Source organism: Plasmodium gonderi (assembly GCF_002157705.1).
Source record: "Plasmodium gonderi DNA, contig: Chr08, whole genome shotgun sequence".
Taxonomy (NCBI): domain Eukaryota; phylum Apicomplexa; class Aconoidasida; order Haemosporida; family Plasmodiidae; genus Plasmodium; species Plasmodium gonderi.
Genome location: NW_021628933.1, coordinates 854,176 through 874,088, shown reverse-complemented (window position 1 = coordinate 874,088; position 19,913 = coordinate 854,176). Strand labels below are relative to the sequence as shown.

The 19,913-nt window shown below is 30.5% G+C and overlaps 2 protein-coding genes across 2 annotated transcripts; one reads left to right on the top strand and one right to left on the bottom strand.

Annotated features, from left to right (window-relative positions):
* Positions 1-326: 326 nt before the first annotated feature.
* PGO_081730 (hypothetical protein, conserved) lies at positions 327-6,806 on the bottom strand (the record flags this gene model as incomplete). The annotated part of the gene is made up of 5 exons (XM_028687395.1): positions 327-521; positions 668-767; positions 882-970; positions 1,250-1,456; positions 1,704-6,806. The coding sequence occupies 5 exons, from the start codon at positions 6,804-6,806 to the stop codon at positions 327-329; spliced, it is 5,694 nt and encodes a 1,897-aa protein (XP_028543196.1).
* Positions 6,807-11,170: 4,364 nt separating this feature from the next.
* Positions 11,171-19,765, top strand: PGO_081720 (hypothetical protein, conserved; the record flags this gene model as incomplete). Its single annotated transcript, XM_028687394.1, has 1 exon — positions 11,171-19,765. One exon carries the CDS (start codon positions 11,171-11,173, stop codon positions 19,763-19,765), a length of 8,595 nt encoding a protein of 2,864 aa, XP_028543195.1.
* Positions 19,766-19,913: the final 148 nt, after the last annotated feature.

Sequence of the window (19,913 nt, the reverse complement as noted above, 5' to 3'; positions counted from 1 at the left end):
TAATCCCCCTGATTAGTAAAGAATTTGTTTGAAAATATAGTGAGGGGGGCGGAAAGGTAAAGTAAAATACGCAAAAAAAATAAACAAAATAAAACTAGCAATGTAAAACGCGTAATATAAAACCCGCAAAGTAAAACGCGCAAGGTGGTATGATAAGAAAATCAAATTTGAACGTAACAAACAAGAAAATTTTAAGTAGATAAATTTTTCAAATTTTTATGGATCATTCAATAAGAAGAAAATAATGAGACTTTAAATTGAACAGTTAAAAAAAAAAAAAAAATGAAACTCATAAAAATATATAAAAGGATGCATTTTATTGCATATTATGGAATATTATTCGTGTACTCCTTTTGTAGATTATTTAACAATTCATTAACCTTGGTCATTTTTTTGGCAGCCTTTTCTTTCTGCTTTTTGTTTTCCTCTAACAGTATGTACATTTCCATATCCCTTTTCTTTATTTTCTTGTTTGCGTCTTCAAACATTTTATTTAATTTTATGATTTCGTTTTTCCTCATCTAATGTGTTAATGTTAAGAAAACAATATAAAACAGGTGAGGAAGTTGCATATATTATGCATGAGTGTACATGCACGTGTGAACATATATTAATCTAGTTATCTCATATTACGTATTTAAAAATAAGAAAAATAAAAAAAACTCACGTTGTTGTCGTCCTGTAACTCCCTATACTTTTTCTGTATAGCATACATCTCTTTATCCTTCTCTTCAACTACATTCTTAATTTTACATTCATATTCGTTGCTACAAAGGGCGAGGGGAAAAAAAAAGTGGGAACATGGTAGATAGTAGATTTAAAAAAAAATGTATGGGATGTTTATCAAAAAAAAAAAAAAATATTTTTTTTTTCCTAAATACCAGAATGACTCCTTAATATTTTCGATTTCTTTATGCGTATATTCTATAACATCATCCTTCATCTTCAATTTATTTTTTAGTTCTTTTATCTGCAAAAATATGAGAGGAGTATATCACAGAATAAGAAAAGGGAAACGTATTGAGAAAAATTAACATCCCAAGAAAGAAATTATATAATAACGAATTGTTAAATTAACACAGATGAAGAGAAAAGAACAAACATTAGACCATCAACCTAACTGCCCATTTATTTTAATCACTGTACGTAAAAATATGCACAAATTATTCATACATGTTATTAGGCCATGTACAGATAGTTTTTACATTTAACTTTTTTATTTCACACATTGAATGATAGGGTTTCTTACCTCTTCTTCACACGTTTTATACTTGACATGTGCAAATTCACACTTGCTCATGTAGGTATCCAGCTCGTTTTCATACTTGGAAATTAGGTTCTTTTTTTCTATTTTGTAATCTTCTAGCAATTTTTTATAATCACGTTCCATTTTTTTAAGCTCCAGTGTTTTTCTTTTCACTTCTTCGTCTTTACTGTTTAGATCTACCTTTAATTTCTGCGTGTGTAATTGGAAGTTTGTTCATGTGTTTATATGTGTGTGTATGTATGGAGGTAAAATAGAGAGAGTCTTTTTGCATGCTCTCCAACGTAGAGAAGCACTCGAATGCAAAGGTTATCAATGTAAAGATGATCAATGCAAAGAATGACAAATTTATAATGACACCACACGGTCGAAAGCATTATGACGCAGAAGGGTGGTTCATTCGTGTGGTACATTCGCTTGACCCTCGCTAGACCCTAACCTCAACATTGGCTGTTACATCTTCCGTGATTTTATTCTTGACTCGTATGTTCGTGTTGAGTTCCTCATTCTCCTTAGAAATTTTAATCAAATTTTCGCTAATTTCCGATTTATCCTTATTTAGGTTCATAATGAGAGTTTCATTTTCCTTGAGTTGAGACCTTAGCATGTCTTTCTCTAGAAGCAAATTCTTCTGCTCATTCATAAGGTTATTGTGGACAGAGAGAGAAACGTAATTTTGTTCAACTTCCTCTTTAATGAATTCAAAGGCATTTTTCTTTAGCTGTTCATTTTCACTTTTTATTTTGAGATAGGCTTGTTTGATATTTTTTAATCCTTTGATGAATTTTTCTTTTTCTTCATTGTATGCTTTCATTTCTTTTGTTAAAACTTCATTGACGTTTAGTAGATTTTGGGAATTTTTTTTTAAATCTTCATTAATTATTTTTACTTCATCTAATTCAACTTTTAGTGAGTTGTTTTGTTCATGTATTTCGTTATACGAAATTTGAAACGCCTGTTCTAATGATTGTACTTTTTGTGAAAAATTGTTTTTTTCTTTTTCTAGATATTCCTTTTTTTCTTTCATAATTTGATTCAAACTTTCTTTCATTTTCATTTCATTTTCTTTCAATTTGGATGTAATTTTTTTATTTTTATTTTTTAACTTTTCACATTCTTTAATAAACTTATTTTTTCCTTTACTTAAATTTTCTATAACTTCCTTTTCCTTACAATATAATTTATTACTTTCTTCTAATTTTGCTTTTAAATCTTCGATTTCTTCTTTCCATATGTTACCTTCTTGTTCATTTTTTGAAGTAAGTGCATCATTTTTTTTTTTTAAATCATCAACTATTTCTTTTAATTCATTTCTTTCATTCATGTAATTCAACATTTTTTTCTTAGTTTCTTCCAGGGAATTTTTTATGCTGTCTGTTTCTCCTGTTTGTTTAAGGCTTAATTTTTCGACTTGTTCTTTTTCTTCCTTTAATTTTGCGTTTTTTTTTTCAAAAATGGCTAGCTCTTCTCTTAATTTGGCTAGCTCGATTTCTTGCTTATCATTTCCTTTTTTCAGAACAACAACTTGTTCATTTATTTTATTGTGTTCAGCACTGATTGTGTTGTACTTTTCTTCTATTTGTGTCTTTTCATTTATGAGTAAGTTCCTTTCATTTTTCATTTTTTCATTCTCCATGCATAAGACTTTCTGGTTTTCCACTAATTCTACATTACTGTTCATAATATTTTTTTCATTTTGTAATAAATTTTCAATTTTGTAATGTAAATCTTTGTTTTCTCTACTGATTTGGTCAATTTGATTCGATAATTGGACATTTTTTTCTTTTTCCTTGTCATAATTTATTTTTAATTCTTTTCCCTTTTCATTGTCTAAATCTATTTGATATAGTAATTTTTTTATTTCATTGTCCATTTTGTTTATTTGATCAGAATAATTATGTATATTTTGCTCAAGCATTTTAATTTTCTCGTCTTTTCCAGTAATCATGTCTTGCTGTGCTTTCAATTTTCCCTTTACATGTTCTACGCGTTCAATATTTTGCCTTAACATGTCATCAATATCATTTTTATATTGCTTCAGAATATTTTCATTGAATGAAATAATATTTTCCTTTTCTTTTATTAACTCTTTAAGCATATAAATTTCGGAATCTTTCTTTTTTAAAAACAGCACATATTCATTCATTTTATTTTCAAATTGAATTTTGCTCACAGAAAATTGATCGTTCATGTACTTTGTTATTTCTTCAAATTTTGCAAGTTTTTTCTCCTTGATTGTGCAGGTTTCTTTTAATTTCTTAAAGTCTACAATCATGTAATCGATTTTCTTTTCGTATTCATTAACCAGCGTTAGTTTTTTTTTATATTTCTCCTTATTTTTATAAAACATCTTTTCCATCTTTTTATACCTAACCATTTCCCTTTGAAGATTTTTCATTCCCCTTTTCAGCAGTTTATTCTTTTCTGCAATCAATTCAATTTGTAGCGACTGCACCTCGGCAGACGTCCGCTCCTGTGTCTCCGATTCTGCACGCAACTCTGCTTGCTCTAGCTCCTTCTCTTGCCCCTTCCCATGCTCTTGTGCTTTTAATTTTGATTTTGTTTGCACCTCTGTTTGTGCAAACTTTTTATTTATCTTACTGTAAATCTTCGGTATGTGGCCCTTTATTTCTCTGGATCCGTGGGATGAAGCACGAGAGCGATCTGTGTCAATGGTTTTTTCTTCATCCTCCGAATTGTCTGTATTTCCATTGTTGTTTTTTTTTCCTTCTCCCTTTCTCTTTTTCCCCATTTCGACACTGGAATCATCTTGGTCAGCTTCCCCATGGATTATTTCTTTGTCCTCCCCACCGCTTGTCTCTTCTTCCTCCTTGCTGCTTGTCCGATCTGTTTCCTCGACACTTATTTTCTGTGCTGTCCCTTTATCATCCTTTTTGCTTCTTCTTCTTCTTCTTCTCCTCCCGCTACTGCTGCTTCTTTTTATTGTCTTTTTTTTTTTTTTTTTTTTTTTCGTTCTGTCCACATCTCTCAATTCAAAGCTTCTAATTCTGAGCATGGTATTCCTTTTCCCCCCTTCTTTTTCTATTTCTTCGCAATAATATTTTTGTCTACATTCAGTATTACCTATATCTATCTTTTCTTCTTTTTGTGGTTGAGCTGTGTCATCCTCATCGTTGTCATCACCAGTATGTTCCTCACTGGGTCGATTACATTTTTTGTCATCTTCATCACTTTGACTAATCTCTTGGCGAAGCAAGCTTTTCAAGTTGTGTAACTTACTTAAATAGTGATCAAATTCTAAATTATTCTTATCTTCCTGATCATTATCATTCGAATTCATTATGTTTCTTATTTTTTCAGAAAGTTCATTATATGGAGTCGTCGGCACAGATTTTGTCATGTCTACAGGAATGTTCAAATTTAGATTTATAGTGTTCATATTCGGTGCTGCATTCCCCCCTTCATTTTCATTTACATTAGAATTCTCTCCCTCGTTGAGTTTATTCTTTTCCTTATTTTTTAGGCTTTTCATATTTTCCTTCAGCAATTTTCTTTTTCGTATCTTCTCCTCAAATTTAACTTGGTCTTTCTTTGCAGGGATAGGCGAATCCGTGGTGTTGTTATATTCCTCGTTTGAAGCACCATTGATTGCACCACCATCGTTTGAAGCACCATCGTTTGAAGCACCATCGATTGAAGCACCATCGTGTATAACTTCATTTTGTGTAGCTTCATCCTGTTCCTTTTTTTTTTCATTTTGGTTAAATTCCGTTTTGTCCTTTTTCTCATTTGGTTCACATTTTCCCGATTTCTGCAAATCTCCGGGTTTGTATTTCACATCCATGTTCATGTTCGTTTCTGAACTGTCACTGTAATCATATTTCCCATTTCTGGGAATACCATTATGGTTCAGTCCCTTGAGATATTCAGAGTTGTTTGAAACATTCCTGTCATTGTTCTTACGTCCATCCCTGCTATCCGTTTCATGACAATCCACTTGTTCTGAATCGTGTCTTCTAAAAGAATTACTTGAGATGCGATAAGAGTTGCTCTCGAGGATGTCTAGTCCTGTAAATTCATCAGTACAATGCTCCGGATACTCTCCCGCTTTTACTTCTTTTACTTCATTTACTTTTTCTCCCCCTCTTTTTTCACTTTTCTTTTTTCTCTTTTTTTTTTTGACACGGTTAAAAGTATTCAATGAATTATGTAAGTCTTCATTATTGTTAGTGTGGAAAATGTGTGCGTCGACAGGATAATTCTCATCTGTTGCCTCGTTCTTTTCCTCTTTCTCCCTTTGACTCTCATTTGATTTATCAATTTTTTCCATTTCATTATTATTACAACAGATGTCTTCCATTAAGCGCCTGTAGCACATTTCCAGGTTTGACTGCTTCATATTTTCGGCTTCCTCCTCTTCATCATTTTCACTTAGTGAAAAGTTGTACTTCTTGTACTTTTCTTTTAATTTTTGCAAATCTAAATATTCCTCCTCTTCATTTTTTTCACTACCAGCAGTAGTGTCAACCGTTTTAGCATTTGGCCCTTTAAAAAGGTACTTGTTTTCTAAAAAGGGAGTATTTTTTTCTTGAAAATAGGTTCCTATTTTATTTTTATTTGCTTCTTCATTTTCGACATCATCATCAAAGTGCTCATAGTATATGTCATTATCGAAATTGTTTGTATCTTGAAATTTGTAATTTTTTAAATTCTGTAGTACGTCTAATATTTTTTTTATTTCATTATCTCCTTCACTCTCTTCCTCCTTAACGTTTGGTTCCGACTGAATCACATCACTCTGATCTTTCCATTGGTCACTCTCATAGGGGCAAGCGGATTGAGCAACACTTGTGATATTACCCGCGACATCTGCACAAGCAGGATAAGAAGAATCACCAAAGGAGGCAAAAGAGGAAATTGCAGCAAAGTCGCCGTAGTCATCATGTTCACTAATGTTTTCATCTCCACCACTGTGCGCAGTTTCAGCAAAATCGTTTACATGGGCAGAATATGCACCACAAGCAACATCTCCATAAATGCACTCATGCCCTTGTTTGATTCTGTCTTCGATTGATTTCTCTTTCGAAAAACTATTAACTACGTTTACTACTTCATTTTTTGCAAAAAGCAAATTGTTTATTTCGGCAGAGTCATTTGAGAGAGATTCATCTCTTTGCTTGTGATATGCAGTTTCATGCACATTACTTAAAATGAGAATCTGTTCTTCTTTCACATTGCTCATGGAAATTGATTCATTACTGGAAATTTTGTTATTCAGAGAATTTTCTTCTTTATCATTGACTCTTGCATTAGAATAGCTACATACTGGTGGTTCTAAATTGTAGTTTTCTTTTATATTTTCGAAACAGTGCATTATTCTGTTTTTGTTGTAACTGTGAATTTTATTCACATATTCCACATCAACAGAGTTATTAATTAAATCATCTCCTTGATCATTTAAATGACGTAATACACATCCTTTTTTTTTTATTTCACATGTGTCCTCATCATGCGTATTACATATATTTTTACCTCTCATACTTTCCTTAATTTTATATACACATCCAGTTTTTCTATCCATATTTATTTGTGAATTTATTGTGATCCTATTTCTTCGTTTCCTTTGTGCATAATTAGACTTGCACCGATTTTTTTTTTTATAGTCCCCATGATAAGTCTCTATCTTTTTCTTGCTTCTTATACCGGTTGCATATGTTCACACATATTATGTATGTGGCAAATAAAAACGGTTTTGATTGGAGTATATTTCAATTAAAATGATTTTTCCACAAAGAGTGGCTATATCTGCTGTTTTTCTTGTTCACTAATGAGTTAATATCTTACTGTTGTTTTCTTTCTTCCCGTTTTCCTTATTGTGCTTCTCCCCCTTTCCCAATATCTCATGAGAACGCAAATACTGAGAAATTTATTTGGGAGCGAGAGGGCATATAAATTCCTAGTTTAACTTACAAATGTTTTTTTGTTGAATTTGGAGAAAATGATACACACAAAGTAAAAATGAAATAAATAAATAAATAAAAAAAAAAAAAAAAAAAAACATGCATATGTTCGTACGTACATACTTAAATATATATGTACATAGTCCAGTTTAGCATAAAAAATATCCTACGAATAAAATTGAAATAAAAAAAAAAAAAAAGAAAAAAGAAACTTTATACATATGAGATACTTTTTCCTTCTTTGGAAAAGTGAATAATACATAGACTTCAAATCATTGCACATTTTTTTTTTTTTTTTCCCCCCCTTTCCCACTCTTGCACATATAATTCACATGTTCTTTTATTCGCTTAGAGGATTAACTCATTTAACAATTCTGCTATTTTTAACATGAATATATTATCACTTTGTTACTTATTTTGTCACTTTTTTTTTTTTTTTTTTTTTTTTTTTTTTTCATTGCACATATAACTATGACGTTAAAGTTCACAGTTGTGTATTCTCCTAATTTCACTTCATGAACGGCTCGAAAATAACTGAACAAGAATGGAGGAATATCGCCGTTCGATATGATAAAAAAGAGAAAAAATAACATAACATGAAGTGCTACTTTTTATAACAAAAGAGAAAATGTAAACTGTTTCAAGTGTGTATCCTATTATTATTTATGTATTCATAATATATTTTTTTCCTTCTTATTCTTTTTCACGCATTTTAAAAAAGAAGTTTTGTTCTTAATGTATATGGATTTATGATCGTCTAATAGTTCAATTGTTAAGGAACACCCAACGTTTGTCACATTGAAGAGAAAACGAGAATATGTGTTATCCTTTAAATGGGTTTAAAAATAAGAGTATGAAAAAACAAATGGAAAAAAAAAAAAAAAAAAAAAAAAAAAACTATTTATACATATATACACCAACTTCTACCTTATCACAATATTATTATCCTTCCGTTTTATAGCAAATGCATATATGGAAAACGTGGAAGACAATATAAGGTTTGTATACAAGTATACGTATATGTATACAAATCTAGCATATCTGCATATACTTCTGAATGAGAACCTAGGCCATTTCTATTCCATTAAGTTACACATATTAATATATACAATATAAATGCCAATCATTTATATCCATGTACTGAAAAATGTTGTACACATGTTAGCTAATAAATTTTAAGTTCTTACATACATCGATGCTTCTACTAAGCTCCTTTGATATGTCAGGGGGAAAGAAGTTTATTTCATGCTTATACAAACAGTAAAAGTTTTTTTTTTTTTTTTTACTCATATTGGGATTTAAGTGAAAGGTGTTTGTGCTCGTTGCTGTGGATGGTAGGAAATTCCATCAAGAATAAAATATGCACACGTATGTATGTGCATATGCATATATATATATATATATCGCCTCATCATGTATATTATACATCCTTTCGTAAATTCTGCCCCTTTCGAAAAGGGACCCTTTATGTATGAGCAGAACGAGAGAACAATGCCCAGACAAAGGGTCCAACCAAATTGTAATTTTTTTATGCACGCAATATATATATTTTTTTCCCTATTTCGACTTAATCACACATTTTATGGTTGTCTGCTTTTCAGTTTTACTTATTCTTTTTGCCATTTGAAAAATATTCTAAAAACAATTTTATTTGCGGAGGAAAAAAAAAAAAAAAAAATTCACCTAAGAAATTGCCTTTCAAATATGCACTGTATAAATAAAATGAACGGCTACACTCCGTTTTTTCATTTTATCATTTGAGATAATGAATGGTTTTGTTGTTCTTTTCTTCTTTATGTATTAATATGGGCATATTCAAATGAAGCACTCTTTACCTGCTAATGTGTTCATACACATAAAACCACCCATGATAAAAAATTTTGTTAACTTGACATAAGTAAAATGGATATATAATATAATGGCGAAAAGCAAATAGTGGAAAAAATGTGAATATACACATACACCATTAAATGATGTTAATGTAGGTAACACGAGAGGATTCTAGTGTTGAGTCTTTTTTCCACGGGATGAAGAAAAAAAGAAACATGTGTATGTGAAGATATGGTGAAAAAATGTAACGAACGATATTTTATATACCGAACATGCCATATCCTCAAAAGGAGCATAGAGTTATACTCGCAAAAAAAAAAAAAAAAAAAAAAAAAAAAAAAAAAAAAAAAAAAAAAAAAAAAAAAAAAAAAAAAAAAAAAAAAAAAAAAAAAAAAAAAAAAAAAAAAAAAAAAAAAAAAAAAAAAAAAAAAAAAAAAAAAAAAAAAAACACAAAAAAAGAAAAAAAAAAAAAAAAAAAAAAAAAAAAAAAAAAATAGCGCCATTGCCCCACAACAATATGGTACGCAAAAATAACATAATTCTTGTCCGAATATATATAATAAATTACGCATTTATTAGCATAAAAACATATGTAATAAATAAATGCAAAATATGCATAAACACGCGTATAGAAGATATAATATATATTTGCAAAGAAATGTGTATGAAAATCGTTAAATAAATGTGTTTCCACCACTTGCAGTGTTCCCCAAAAATAACACGAAAAAAAGGCGAAATAAAAAAAAAAATATAAAATATATGTACATAATATATAATGCATATGCATATAACATAATATATACATAGCATCATTACATATATGAAAACATATATGTACATGGAAAACATAGCATTGCTACACCATGGCGAGTTTATAAAATACAAAAAATAAAACAAAACAAAACTGCTTTAAATTTTGAAAAAAAAAAAATTATCTTGTCCTTCTAGATGGAAGCGATATGTACCATTTGTACCAAATTTTAAATTGATACGAATGCTCCTACATTTTTAATGCTTGTGCTTAGGTAAAAAAGAATGCACAAAAAAATAATGCATTGAACATATTATATGAACTGTTTATATGCAAAACATCGTATTGTACTTGAACTGCACCGTATAGAAATTGGAGTGTACATATATATGCATACAAAAATACGTACACAAGTTTATACATGTTTACGTGCATAAGTCGTGCAACAGGTATATGTGACATCATAGATTTACATTACACAGAAGAGCACTTTATTTCACTTACAGTTAAAATCAGATGACAAGCACCATCACTTATATTTTGTTAAATTAGTCTGCGCGTTCCTGACACACACAATATTAACCCTTAAAATGTATATTACGACATAAATAGTAATGAATGTTACTGAAATAGAACCCATAATATAGAGTTATGCATATGAATGCGTACACTTTTACATGTACGTATATATACATAACAATGCCATATACATACTTTTTGTATATAACGATGAATACCTATAAACTGTGATAAATTAGAAAAAGGTATGTCGAATTAGGTGAAACGAACTGATGGCACTCTCCTTCTCGTTTCTTACTTTTTAATGATGAAAACAAAAGCGAAGCAGTTATATGTCATACCGATCAGAAGTTTTCCAAAAAAAAAAAAAAAGAAAAAAGAAAAAAGAGGTAGAGATAGAGATAGAGATATAGATAGAAATAGCGATATAGATAGAGATAGCGATATAGATAGAGATAGTGATATAAATATAGATAGCGATATAAATATAGATAGGGCAAATATAACATAAGAAAAGATTAAAAAAATAAAAACGAAAACAGAGTGACATAACAAAGAAAAAAAAAAAAAAAAAAAAAAAAAAAATCTATAGTAAGAACTACAATAAAAGGCATAATAAAAACTAGAATAAAAGGCATAATAAAAACTATAGTAAAAACTAGAATAAAAACTATTGTAAAAACTAGAATAAAAATTATAATATAAACTATGATAAAAAAGTATGATAAAAATTATAATAAACAGTTAATGACTAACTAGAGATTCATTACATGTTCGAAGCATTAGCTCACGAATTATTTTTTTGCTACAGACCTGTAATTTGATCTAATACAGGGGGGGAGGGCAAAAAAAAAAAAAAAAAAAAAAAAAAAAAAAAAAAGAAATATGGATGCATGGAGAAAAGAGAAGGAAAAATACAATGAAGAAAAAGGAATAACATTTAAAAGGCAGAAGATAAATGAGGAAGAAGACACTTGGATCAATAATACCATGTGTCAAGGAGCGGATAGTATGTACAATGAGGAGAAAAGTGTTCATAAAAGTGATATAAACATAAAGGGGAAAGGATACCATAACATCTATGAAAATAATAACTTTATTAATGAGAATTATTTAAATGCACACAGCAATGAATTGAATAAAGAAAAAGAAATATCAGCATCTTATAGTAATGCTCCTATTGATTATCGTGACGACACATTTCCTCACGTATCCTCCAATAGTGTGCATAAGACCAGGCGCTATCCTTCCAATGAAGGGAGTGATATTAATCACAGTACATACGATGCACACAATTTTGATAAAGAATTGGGAAAAACAGTTGAAAATAGAAGAAGTAATGGAAATAGTAGAAACAATAGAAGGAATAGAAGGAATAGAAGCAATGGAAGCAATGGAAGCAATGGAAGCAATGGAAGCAATGGAAGCAATAGAAGCAATAGAAGCAATAGAAGCAATAGAAGCAATAGAAGCAATAGAAGCAATAGAAGCAATAGAAGCAATAGAAGCAATAGAAGCAATAGAAGCAATAGAAGCAATAGAAGCAATAGAAGCAATAGAAGCAATAGAAGCAATAGAAGCAATAGAAGCAATAGAAGCAATAGAAGCAATAGAAGCAATCGAAGCAATAGAAGCAATAGAAGCAATAGAAGCAATAGAAGCAATAGAAGCAATATAGGCTTCTCTACCCCCCCCTTGCGCAACAACGTTAGTGACACGTACAAAGTGTTGATTAACATTTGTTTGAATGAAATTAAAAAAAATGGAAACATGGAAGATGTGAATGATGTATATGAGGCACTAAAAAATAAGAACTTGTTATTCGATGATGACAAAAATGATGGTTTCGAATTTGAGGGGAGAGAAGAATATAATCATAGGAGTAGCATTACCAGTGAACGATTTGCATCTTCCCTGAATGATGAAATCATTTCGAACGGCGTCCAACTTGTTGAGATGAATAAATTAAGGCAATACAAGTTGAATATCAGGAGGAATAAAAGGACTAGTAGTTCTATCAATAGTAGGAGAAAGTCAAATGGAAAGATGAAAAGTCCGTATGATCAGGATGTGGAAAGGGAAAAAAACGAATCCATTTTTTTTAAAAAAATATATAACGACAATGATCATAATGATGATGAGGAAAAGGAGAAGCAGAGGGAGGATGACAATAATCACTCTCCTCGAGATGCAGTTAACCAAATTCAGAGAAATCATACTGACGTGAAAAAGAGTGTCAAATGTGACAACAATTTTATAGAATCGAATTATAGACTTGTAAATAACACAAAATTGATAGGAGAATCGAGGGGACAAAGGGAGAGTATGATTAGTAGACGCTGTGGAGTTAGTGATAAAACTTCCCAATGGAAGTGCCAGTCCACGCAAATGGCTAATCATGATTATTGTGATAATGAAATCAGTAAGCATAATTCCGAGCGTCGCAATGCTCAGCGGCACAATCCACAGCAGCACAATCCCAAGCGGCAGAATGATTTGAAAGGAAACTCAGGAGGAATGTTGGAAAATTCCATCTCAAGTTCAAAGACGAATCAGTTATCAGATGATGATAGCCCTATGACTTATTTTTCAAAAAAGAAAAAGCTAAAAACAGGGAACGAAGAAAATTATAATCACAGTGGTAATAATGACAGAATTTCCCATAATCACAGAGATGATGGAAACTTTGATCAAGAGATATCAAATCAGAATATTTTGGAAAAGGAAAAAACAAGGGATAAAATTGAATCGGATATGTACAATATTTTCAAAGGATTAATAAACATGCTAACGTGTAAATATCCAGAACATAACATAAAGGAATTTTTTTTTAATAGTCAAGATAGACTAAAAGCAGAATATGAAGATAATAAAAGTAGATCCATACAAATAACAAGCTACGAATCTAACAAATGTAATAATATTTATACCAAAATAAAGCATGAATTATATTATACAACTAAGAATACGAAAAAAAGAAATCATATAATAAATACAAGGCACAAATTTGATATATTTAACTATTGCATAAAACATATTAAAAGGAACATAACTATTTTGTCTCATTTTATACCAAATAAAAAGGATTATAAATTTATTACTAAAATGAGATTTAATAATAACTGTGAAAATATAATTACTTCTGGAAAAGATGGGTATATAAAAATTTATCATGTTATGACAGGAAATTTAATATTATGTATTAAAGCACATCGGAATGCTATTACTGATTTTGATATCCATCGATCAGACAAATACATCCTCTCATGTGACGAAAAAGGTACTGTAAAATTCTGGTTAATAGATAAATATAAATCTAAAATTTTATTTACATATAGAAGAACATTTCTCATGAAAAATGTACAGTTCTTTTATCATGAAACTATGAAGTCAAGTAGGCATATTATGTACAAAACTTATGCAATATGCTCAACAAATTCTTGCTTTTTTATCATTATGTTTGACGATTTGAATAATGATGCCCATTTGACATATACACTAGATATGAAAATTGGAGTTGTTAAATTTTTTCCCCATATTCAATTTTCCTACTCTTTGAATTATAATGTATCTCCTTATATTTATAATTCTTTGACAATGTCAAAAAATCCTATAAAGGAACTAAAAAATAGCTATTTGATGTTTATTAATACGTCGAATGAATGTATTGATAAGTTTTATGAACAAAACGATTTTTGTAATACCAATTATAAAAGGAGAAAAAAAAAACTCATGTTTTTACTATTGACATCTAAACCTTTTTACGATAGTGAAGATCAAAATGACGAATTGTTAAGCATTACACCAGATGATGTCTTCATTACAAAGTATGTAAACAAAATTGATGAACGTAAATATAAATGTGCACAAACAGATGATGTCGTCGAATTGATTTACAAAGGAGAAAAAAAAAATAAACAAAGAATGAGTGATGAAGATCTTTCTTATGCTAAAATTTTTCAATATTTTGAAATTAATATATTACAGAATAATGTAAAGAGAGATATGGGATTTTCTATATTCAAACGATTTGAAGATTTTAATGAAGAAATTGTTCTCTTCTCCTTTTCAAACAATTCGGCTGATTTTATTACTGTTCATATCAATGGATCTATCTTTCTTTGGCATTTTCAAAATTATATTGATTCGTTTTCATCGTGCAAGCAGCGCGATCAAATATGGAACAGCAATAGTTGCGACAAGTATAATAAGAAAAACAAGAATAAGAAGGAAGATGAAAAAAAAAAAAAAAAAGTCAATGTATGTTGCTTTTACACCTCTCTTTATATTGAATTTTTTTTGGAATCTTTAGCTCTGAGCGAAAGTAATAAAGCAAAAGGGGGAGGAGGAGGAGGAGGGGGCACTGCTGCAGCTAGTACTGGTGTTACAGATGCAGGTATGAACAAAAGACAAAATATGAGAATGACATACAACAAGGCAAATCCACGACTAATAAATCAAATGAGTAACGTAGTAAACAAACTGAATAATGAAAATGAATATGACAATTTGTTTGTCATATCCTCTACATCTTGCTCCTCGTATTGCTATTCTTCTAGTGGAAATGAACATATACCAAAGGTGGTGAATCGAGAGAAGGAACTAAAAAAGAAATCATTCCTTAAAGCTCAGCGTGAAGCGAACATTAGAAATAACACAGTATTGAGAAAAAAATATCAAGACTCGAATGATAAAACTGGTTTAATAAATAACAATGTAAATGCACAATTGAGAGAGGCAAATAATAATGGTAGTGTCATCATAGAAAGTGTTGTAAATAGTAGTGGAAGCGCAAGTGGAAGAAGAAATCGAAATGAAAACCACCTTCACACAAACCTGATTGGAGAAAAAAACAGGGGTCCTCCTCATTGTGTGTACAATGAAAAGGCGAATAATAAACCAAAAACGAGAGCGAAAAAATTGAACTATAAAATAAGCAATGTTGCATTTAACATTTCAGATGAATATTTAATTGTAGCAGATGGAATAACAAACAAATCGAATTCGTCTAAGGAAGATACATTCGCAGTTACAATGAAAACAAACCTTTCCATATTTTGTTTAAAAACTTATGAAGAAATGAAAAATTTCGATTTGAAAAAATGTAATAGTTTTGTTAGTTTTATCAAACCAAATCCTTTCTTCACTGATATAATTCTCTTCGCATGCTTTAGGAAATATATATATTTAATGAATGTTCAGAAAAAAAAAATTGTTAAAAAATATTCATATGATAGTGAATTAAAAAATTTAAGTGCAGATTGGAGCCAAAATGGTTATCTATTTATTGTATCACATAATTATGGCTATTTTTCTATTTTTACACTAAACCAGAATGCCTGCTATAAATTGACACTATCTGAACAGATAACATCATATCAGATTTGCACATTTAACGAACCAAGTATTAACGATTTAGATGACAACTATGATAATATAAACTCTCTTCCAGATATTTTCCTATACAATTCATTTGAGATTAATAACATTGATGATGCTGTGGATGTTGTCAGGTACAATAATGGAACTGCTATGACAAACGGCCTCCTCTTCGCGGGTGGAATGAGTACATCATCCAGAGTGAATAACAGACAAAGAGGTGAAACAGGAGGAACAACTGCATTAAGAGCAAGAACAACTGTGGGAGTAGCATCAAGAAACACAGGATCCACAGAAGGAATCAGTGGAAGAAGAAGAAACTTTAATAACAATTGGAATGACCCCAATATTGGTGGCACAATTTCCAATGATCTATCATCAACGAGCAGAGCACTGAGACATAGGAGAAGAAACGAGAAACATAAAAGCAAAGGTAAAAGAGTGACAAGAAGAAACAACAGAATAATTGAAGACAGTTCAGAATATTCCTATTCTTCCAATTCTATATACACTCTTTACACTGATAGTAATTCGAAGACCTCTATGAAAGAAGTAGAAGAAGATTTGAAAAATAACAAAAGAAAAAAAAAACATAAAAACATCAATATTATTAGTGATAATAATAACGGGAAAAATCTCAGTGATGATGTGAGAATTATTGATAAAAATAGTTTTGAAGGGAAAGAAAACAAACATGTTATAAATTTAGAAAACATCCCTTCAAATAACGAAGTTATAAATGTGGAAGATGTGCACAGAGAGTGCATTAAAAATAATTCCATTCGAAATAAAGAAGTTATAAACCTTGATAGTGTGATAAGTGATAATAACTATCCCACCTTTTTTGGAAATAAAAAAAGGGCTAGGAACAGGTTAACGTCGAATAATATAGATGCAATATCGAGCCCAGACACTGCATTTGTTACTTCAGCACGAAGGAGACATCGTGTAAAGCATAATGAAAAGGGAAATACATTAAGCAAGAACTCAAGTAAGCACTCCAGTGCAAGTGATAATTCTAGAGAAACAAATACAGAGGGAGTTGACGCTGAAGAAGAGAGTAAAGCACAAACAGATGCGGAAGGAAACACGAATGGAGACCCGTACCTTGCTAGGAAGAAGAATTTCATCCCAATGAAAAAAAAAAGAAACTTCAACACGTCCATAGATTTCAAACTTAGAAGTAGTAATAATAATAATAACAAGCATAATGAATGCTTGTTACTTGGAGGTGGTTCCTCTATATCTGAAGGGATGAATTTTTCCTTTGATACAAACATTGAAAAATTGAAGGAATTTTTTAGTGCACCAAAACAAGAGGAAAAAGAACATGCCATAAAGAGGAGAGATGATCAATACATTAGTGATTTGGACTCAGATTTTGAAAAATGTAGTTCCATATGTTTTTTTAGTGATAATTCTGATTACGGAAATTATTCAGATGATCTATTTTACCATACTCCAAATGGACGCGCAAAGAGTTCTCGTCTCAATAATCCTTTCAATCAGTGGGAAATGGAATTATGTCGTTACGTGGAATCTTCTCGTGACAAAAATACAACATCTCGTGTTTCCACATCATCAAAGGAGTGGGAGAAGAAGGGGCTTAACCCATCATCTTACACTCCCCATAAGTATAGTACAAATGGAAGATATGCAAATCCGTGGTACAGTGGCCATAGGAGTGAAGGCGAAGATGAAGATGAAGATGAGTGGTGGTTTGCTGCTACCTGTGACGCTGATGATGATAAAAACAGTAGGGATGATTACACGAGTAATTGTCGCCCTCTCACACTTCAGAGAAAAGATAAAGCTTGTATGGAAAGAAAAAGAAGCCCATGCTTGCTGAACTTCATTAATGAAAATATATTGGTAGATAAAAATTTTAAAATGTACGAACAGGAGTTACAACCATTACTTCCGAAATTCTCAAGTTTCAATTGTTATACAAGCTGTTTTGATAAAATTAAGATATCCCCAATAGATCCCATATGTGTTCATTTAGGCTTTTTCAATTACATTTGTCAGAAGTTAAAAAGTGAAAATAAAGTAAACTTAAAACATCTTCTAACTTATGATATTTTGTACAAAGAGTTGATAAATTATGAAAAAAGTAGTAGTAGTGGTAATAGTAGTAGTAGTAGTATGGCCTCTGCTTACACTGTTTATGATTCTCTCTCTAGTTTGGATCATCGGGAATGGTTCGATCGCAAAGGGATTATAGAATCCAATTTAAATATCTATATAGATGTAAAAAATGAACACAGAAATGAAATGAATGATAGCATAAATTGTGGAACAAAGTTAGAAGAACACATGAACTTCCAAGTTATAAATGTGAATCATCACAAAATGTTAAAAAACGAAGGAGTAAAAGGAATGAAAAAAAATACATATCATAGGAAGAATGAAAAAAGTGAATCCTTCCTTCGAATGTTAAAAAATTACACACATAACAATTATTGCTACAGGATGAATAAAGCGGATGATTCAATTTTTGAACATTGTACAGAACTCAAAGGAGAACATAAAAATTTTATCAAAGTAGTTGAAAAATATATAGAATTATTTAAACACAAAAGTGTTAATGCAGATAAGTATAAGAAATGTTATATGAATGCTATACGTTTTAACAGAACTTACAAGAAATTTATGAACACAACTGTCCTAATTGACAGCATTAATGAAAAGATAAAAAACAATGACAGAAGATGCAGCTGGGGAAATAGAAAATGCATAAACGAGAGAAGGACCGTTTCTCGGACTTCCCCATATTTTGAGAATCCATTTCATGAACAAATGAATGAAATGAGCATTTCTCTCATGTACAAAATTTTAAAAAAGTTACCATGTAGAGAAGAAGAAGACATTGATAACTTCATCTATTACAACAAGAAAATGTATGAAGAAAGAAAAGTCAAAAGTTTTTTAAAAACCTATTTAAAGCATTATGAAAATGTGGAAAAAAATAAGGATGAATTTGATCATAGATTATTTGTATATACAAACAACAATAGAATGTTGTATATGAATTCACATACAATGAAATTACTAAACGTGCTACAAGAAAATTATTCTAAAAGTTTAGTTAGAGAAAGCTTTAACTTGATGAATAATTGCCAATTGAAAGGAAGAAATTGCATAATTAAAAATATAGATGGAATTAATAATTGCACTTTTTTGAATCCGTACGCGTTATATTTAAGATCATCTGGAAATTATGAATTTCTAAATTCAAGAAATGTTCAAAATTCGTTATTATCTAGCTATGCAAGGTATAATGAATTATTTAACATGTTTAGAAATAATTTATATGCCAATAATGCTGCTAGTACAGGAAGTGTTCTAAATACTGGAACTACGGTAGATGTAGCCAATGCCTTAAATTCTGTCAATGCAAATAATGTTACTAGCTTTTTAATAAACTATGAAAATGTAATAAGTTCTGGAAGAAATACAGAAATTGCAGTGATAAGTGAGCATTCTTCTGTTTTTACCAGTGATCAATCCGCTAACTATTTTACAGAAGATGAAGAAGAAGATGATGATGACGATGATGATGATGATTATGTCCATGATGATTATGACTTTACTTATAATAATGCATCTAGCTCGTACACAAGAAGATATAGTAGAAGAAATAGAAGGAATACTCGCGCACCCAAGCGCTCAAACAGTGGAAAACGAAAAAAGAATACTAGGAATAATAACAACAACAATAGAATCAACAACAATAGAATCAACAACAATAGCAATAGCAACAATAATAATAATAATCATAACAATACGCCCAGAAGAACATCCGTGAGAAATAAAAAAAATAACGATAAAAAAAATTATAATTATGATCCCACTGTTTATGCCAATGTTAGAAAAAGTGATCGTCTTAGGAATAAGGAAATTAACAGACGTGAAAATAATTCTACTAGTGGTATACGCAATTATGGAAGTGGTATAAACCAGGGTGATAGTGGTATAATTCAGAGTGGAAGTGGTATATACAATAACGGCAATACTGGTAGGTATCCTAGAAACCCCTCGAATCATTCTAGAAACCGATATAACACTAGATCGTCTAACGTGAATAGGGATTTTATCTAACTCTTTAATCAGCTTAGACATTTTAAATTATGTGCACGCTTATATATTCAGCGAACAGTTCTTCACCCAGGAAGAACCTATACACAGGGTGGAAAATGGAATGGTATTCCTTTTCCTCCCATGGGAGAGGAGGAAGGGATTTGCAGGG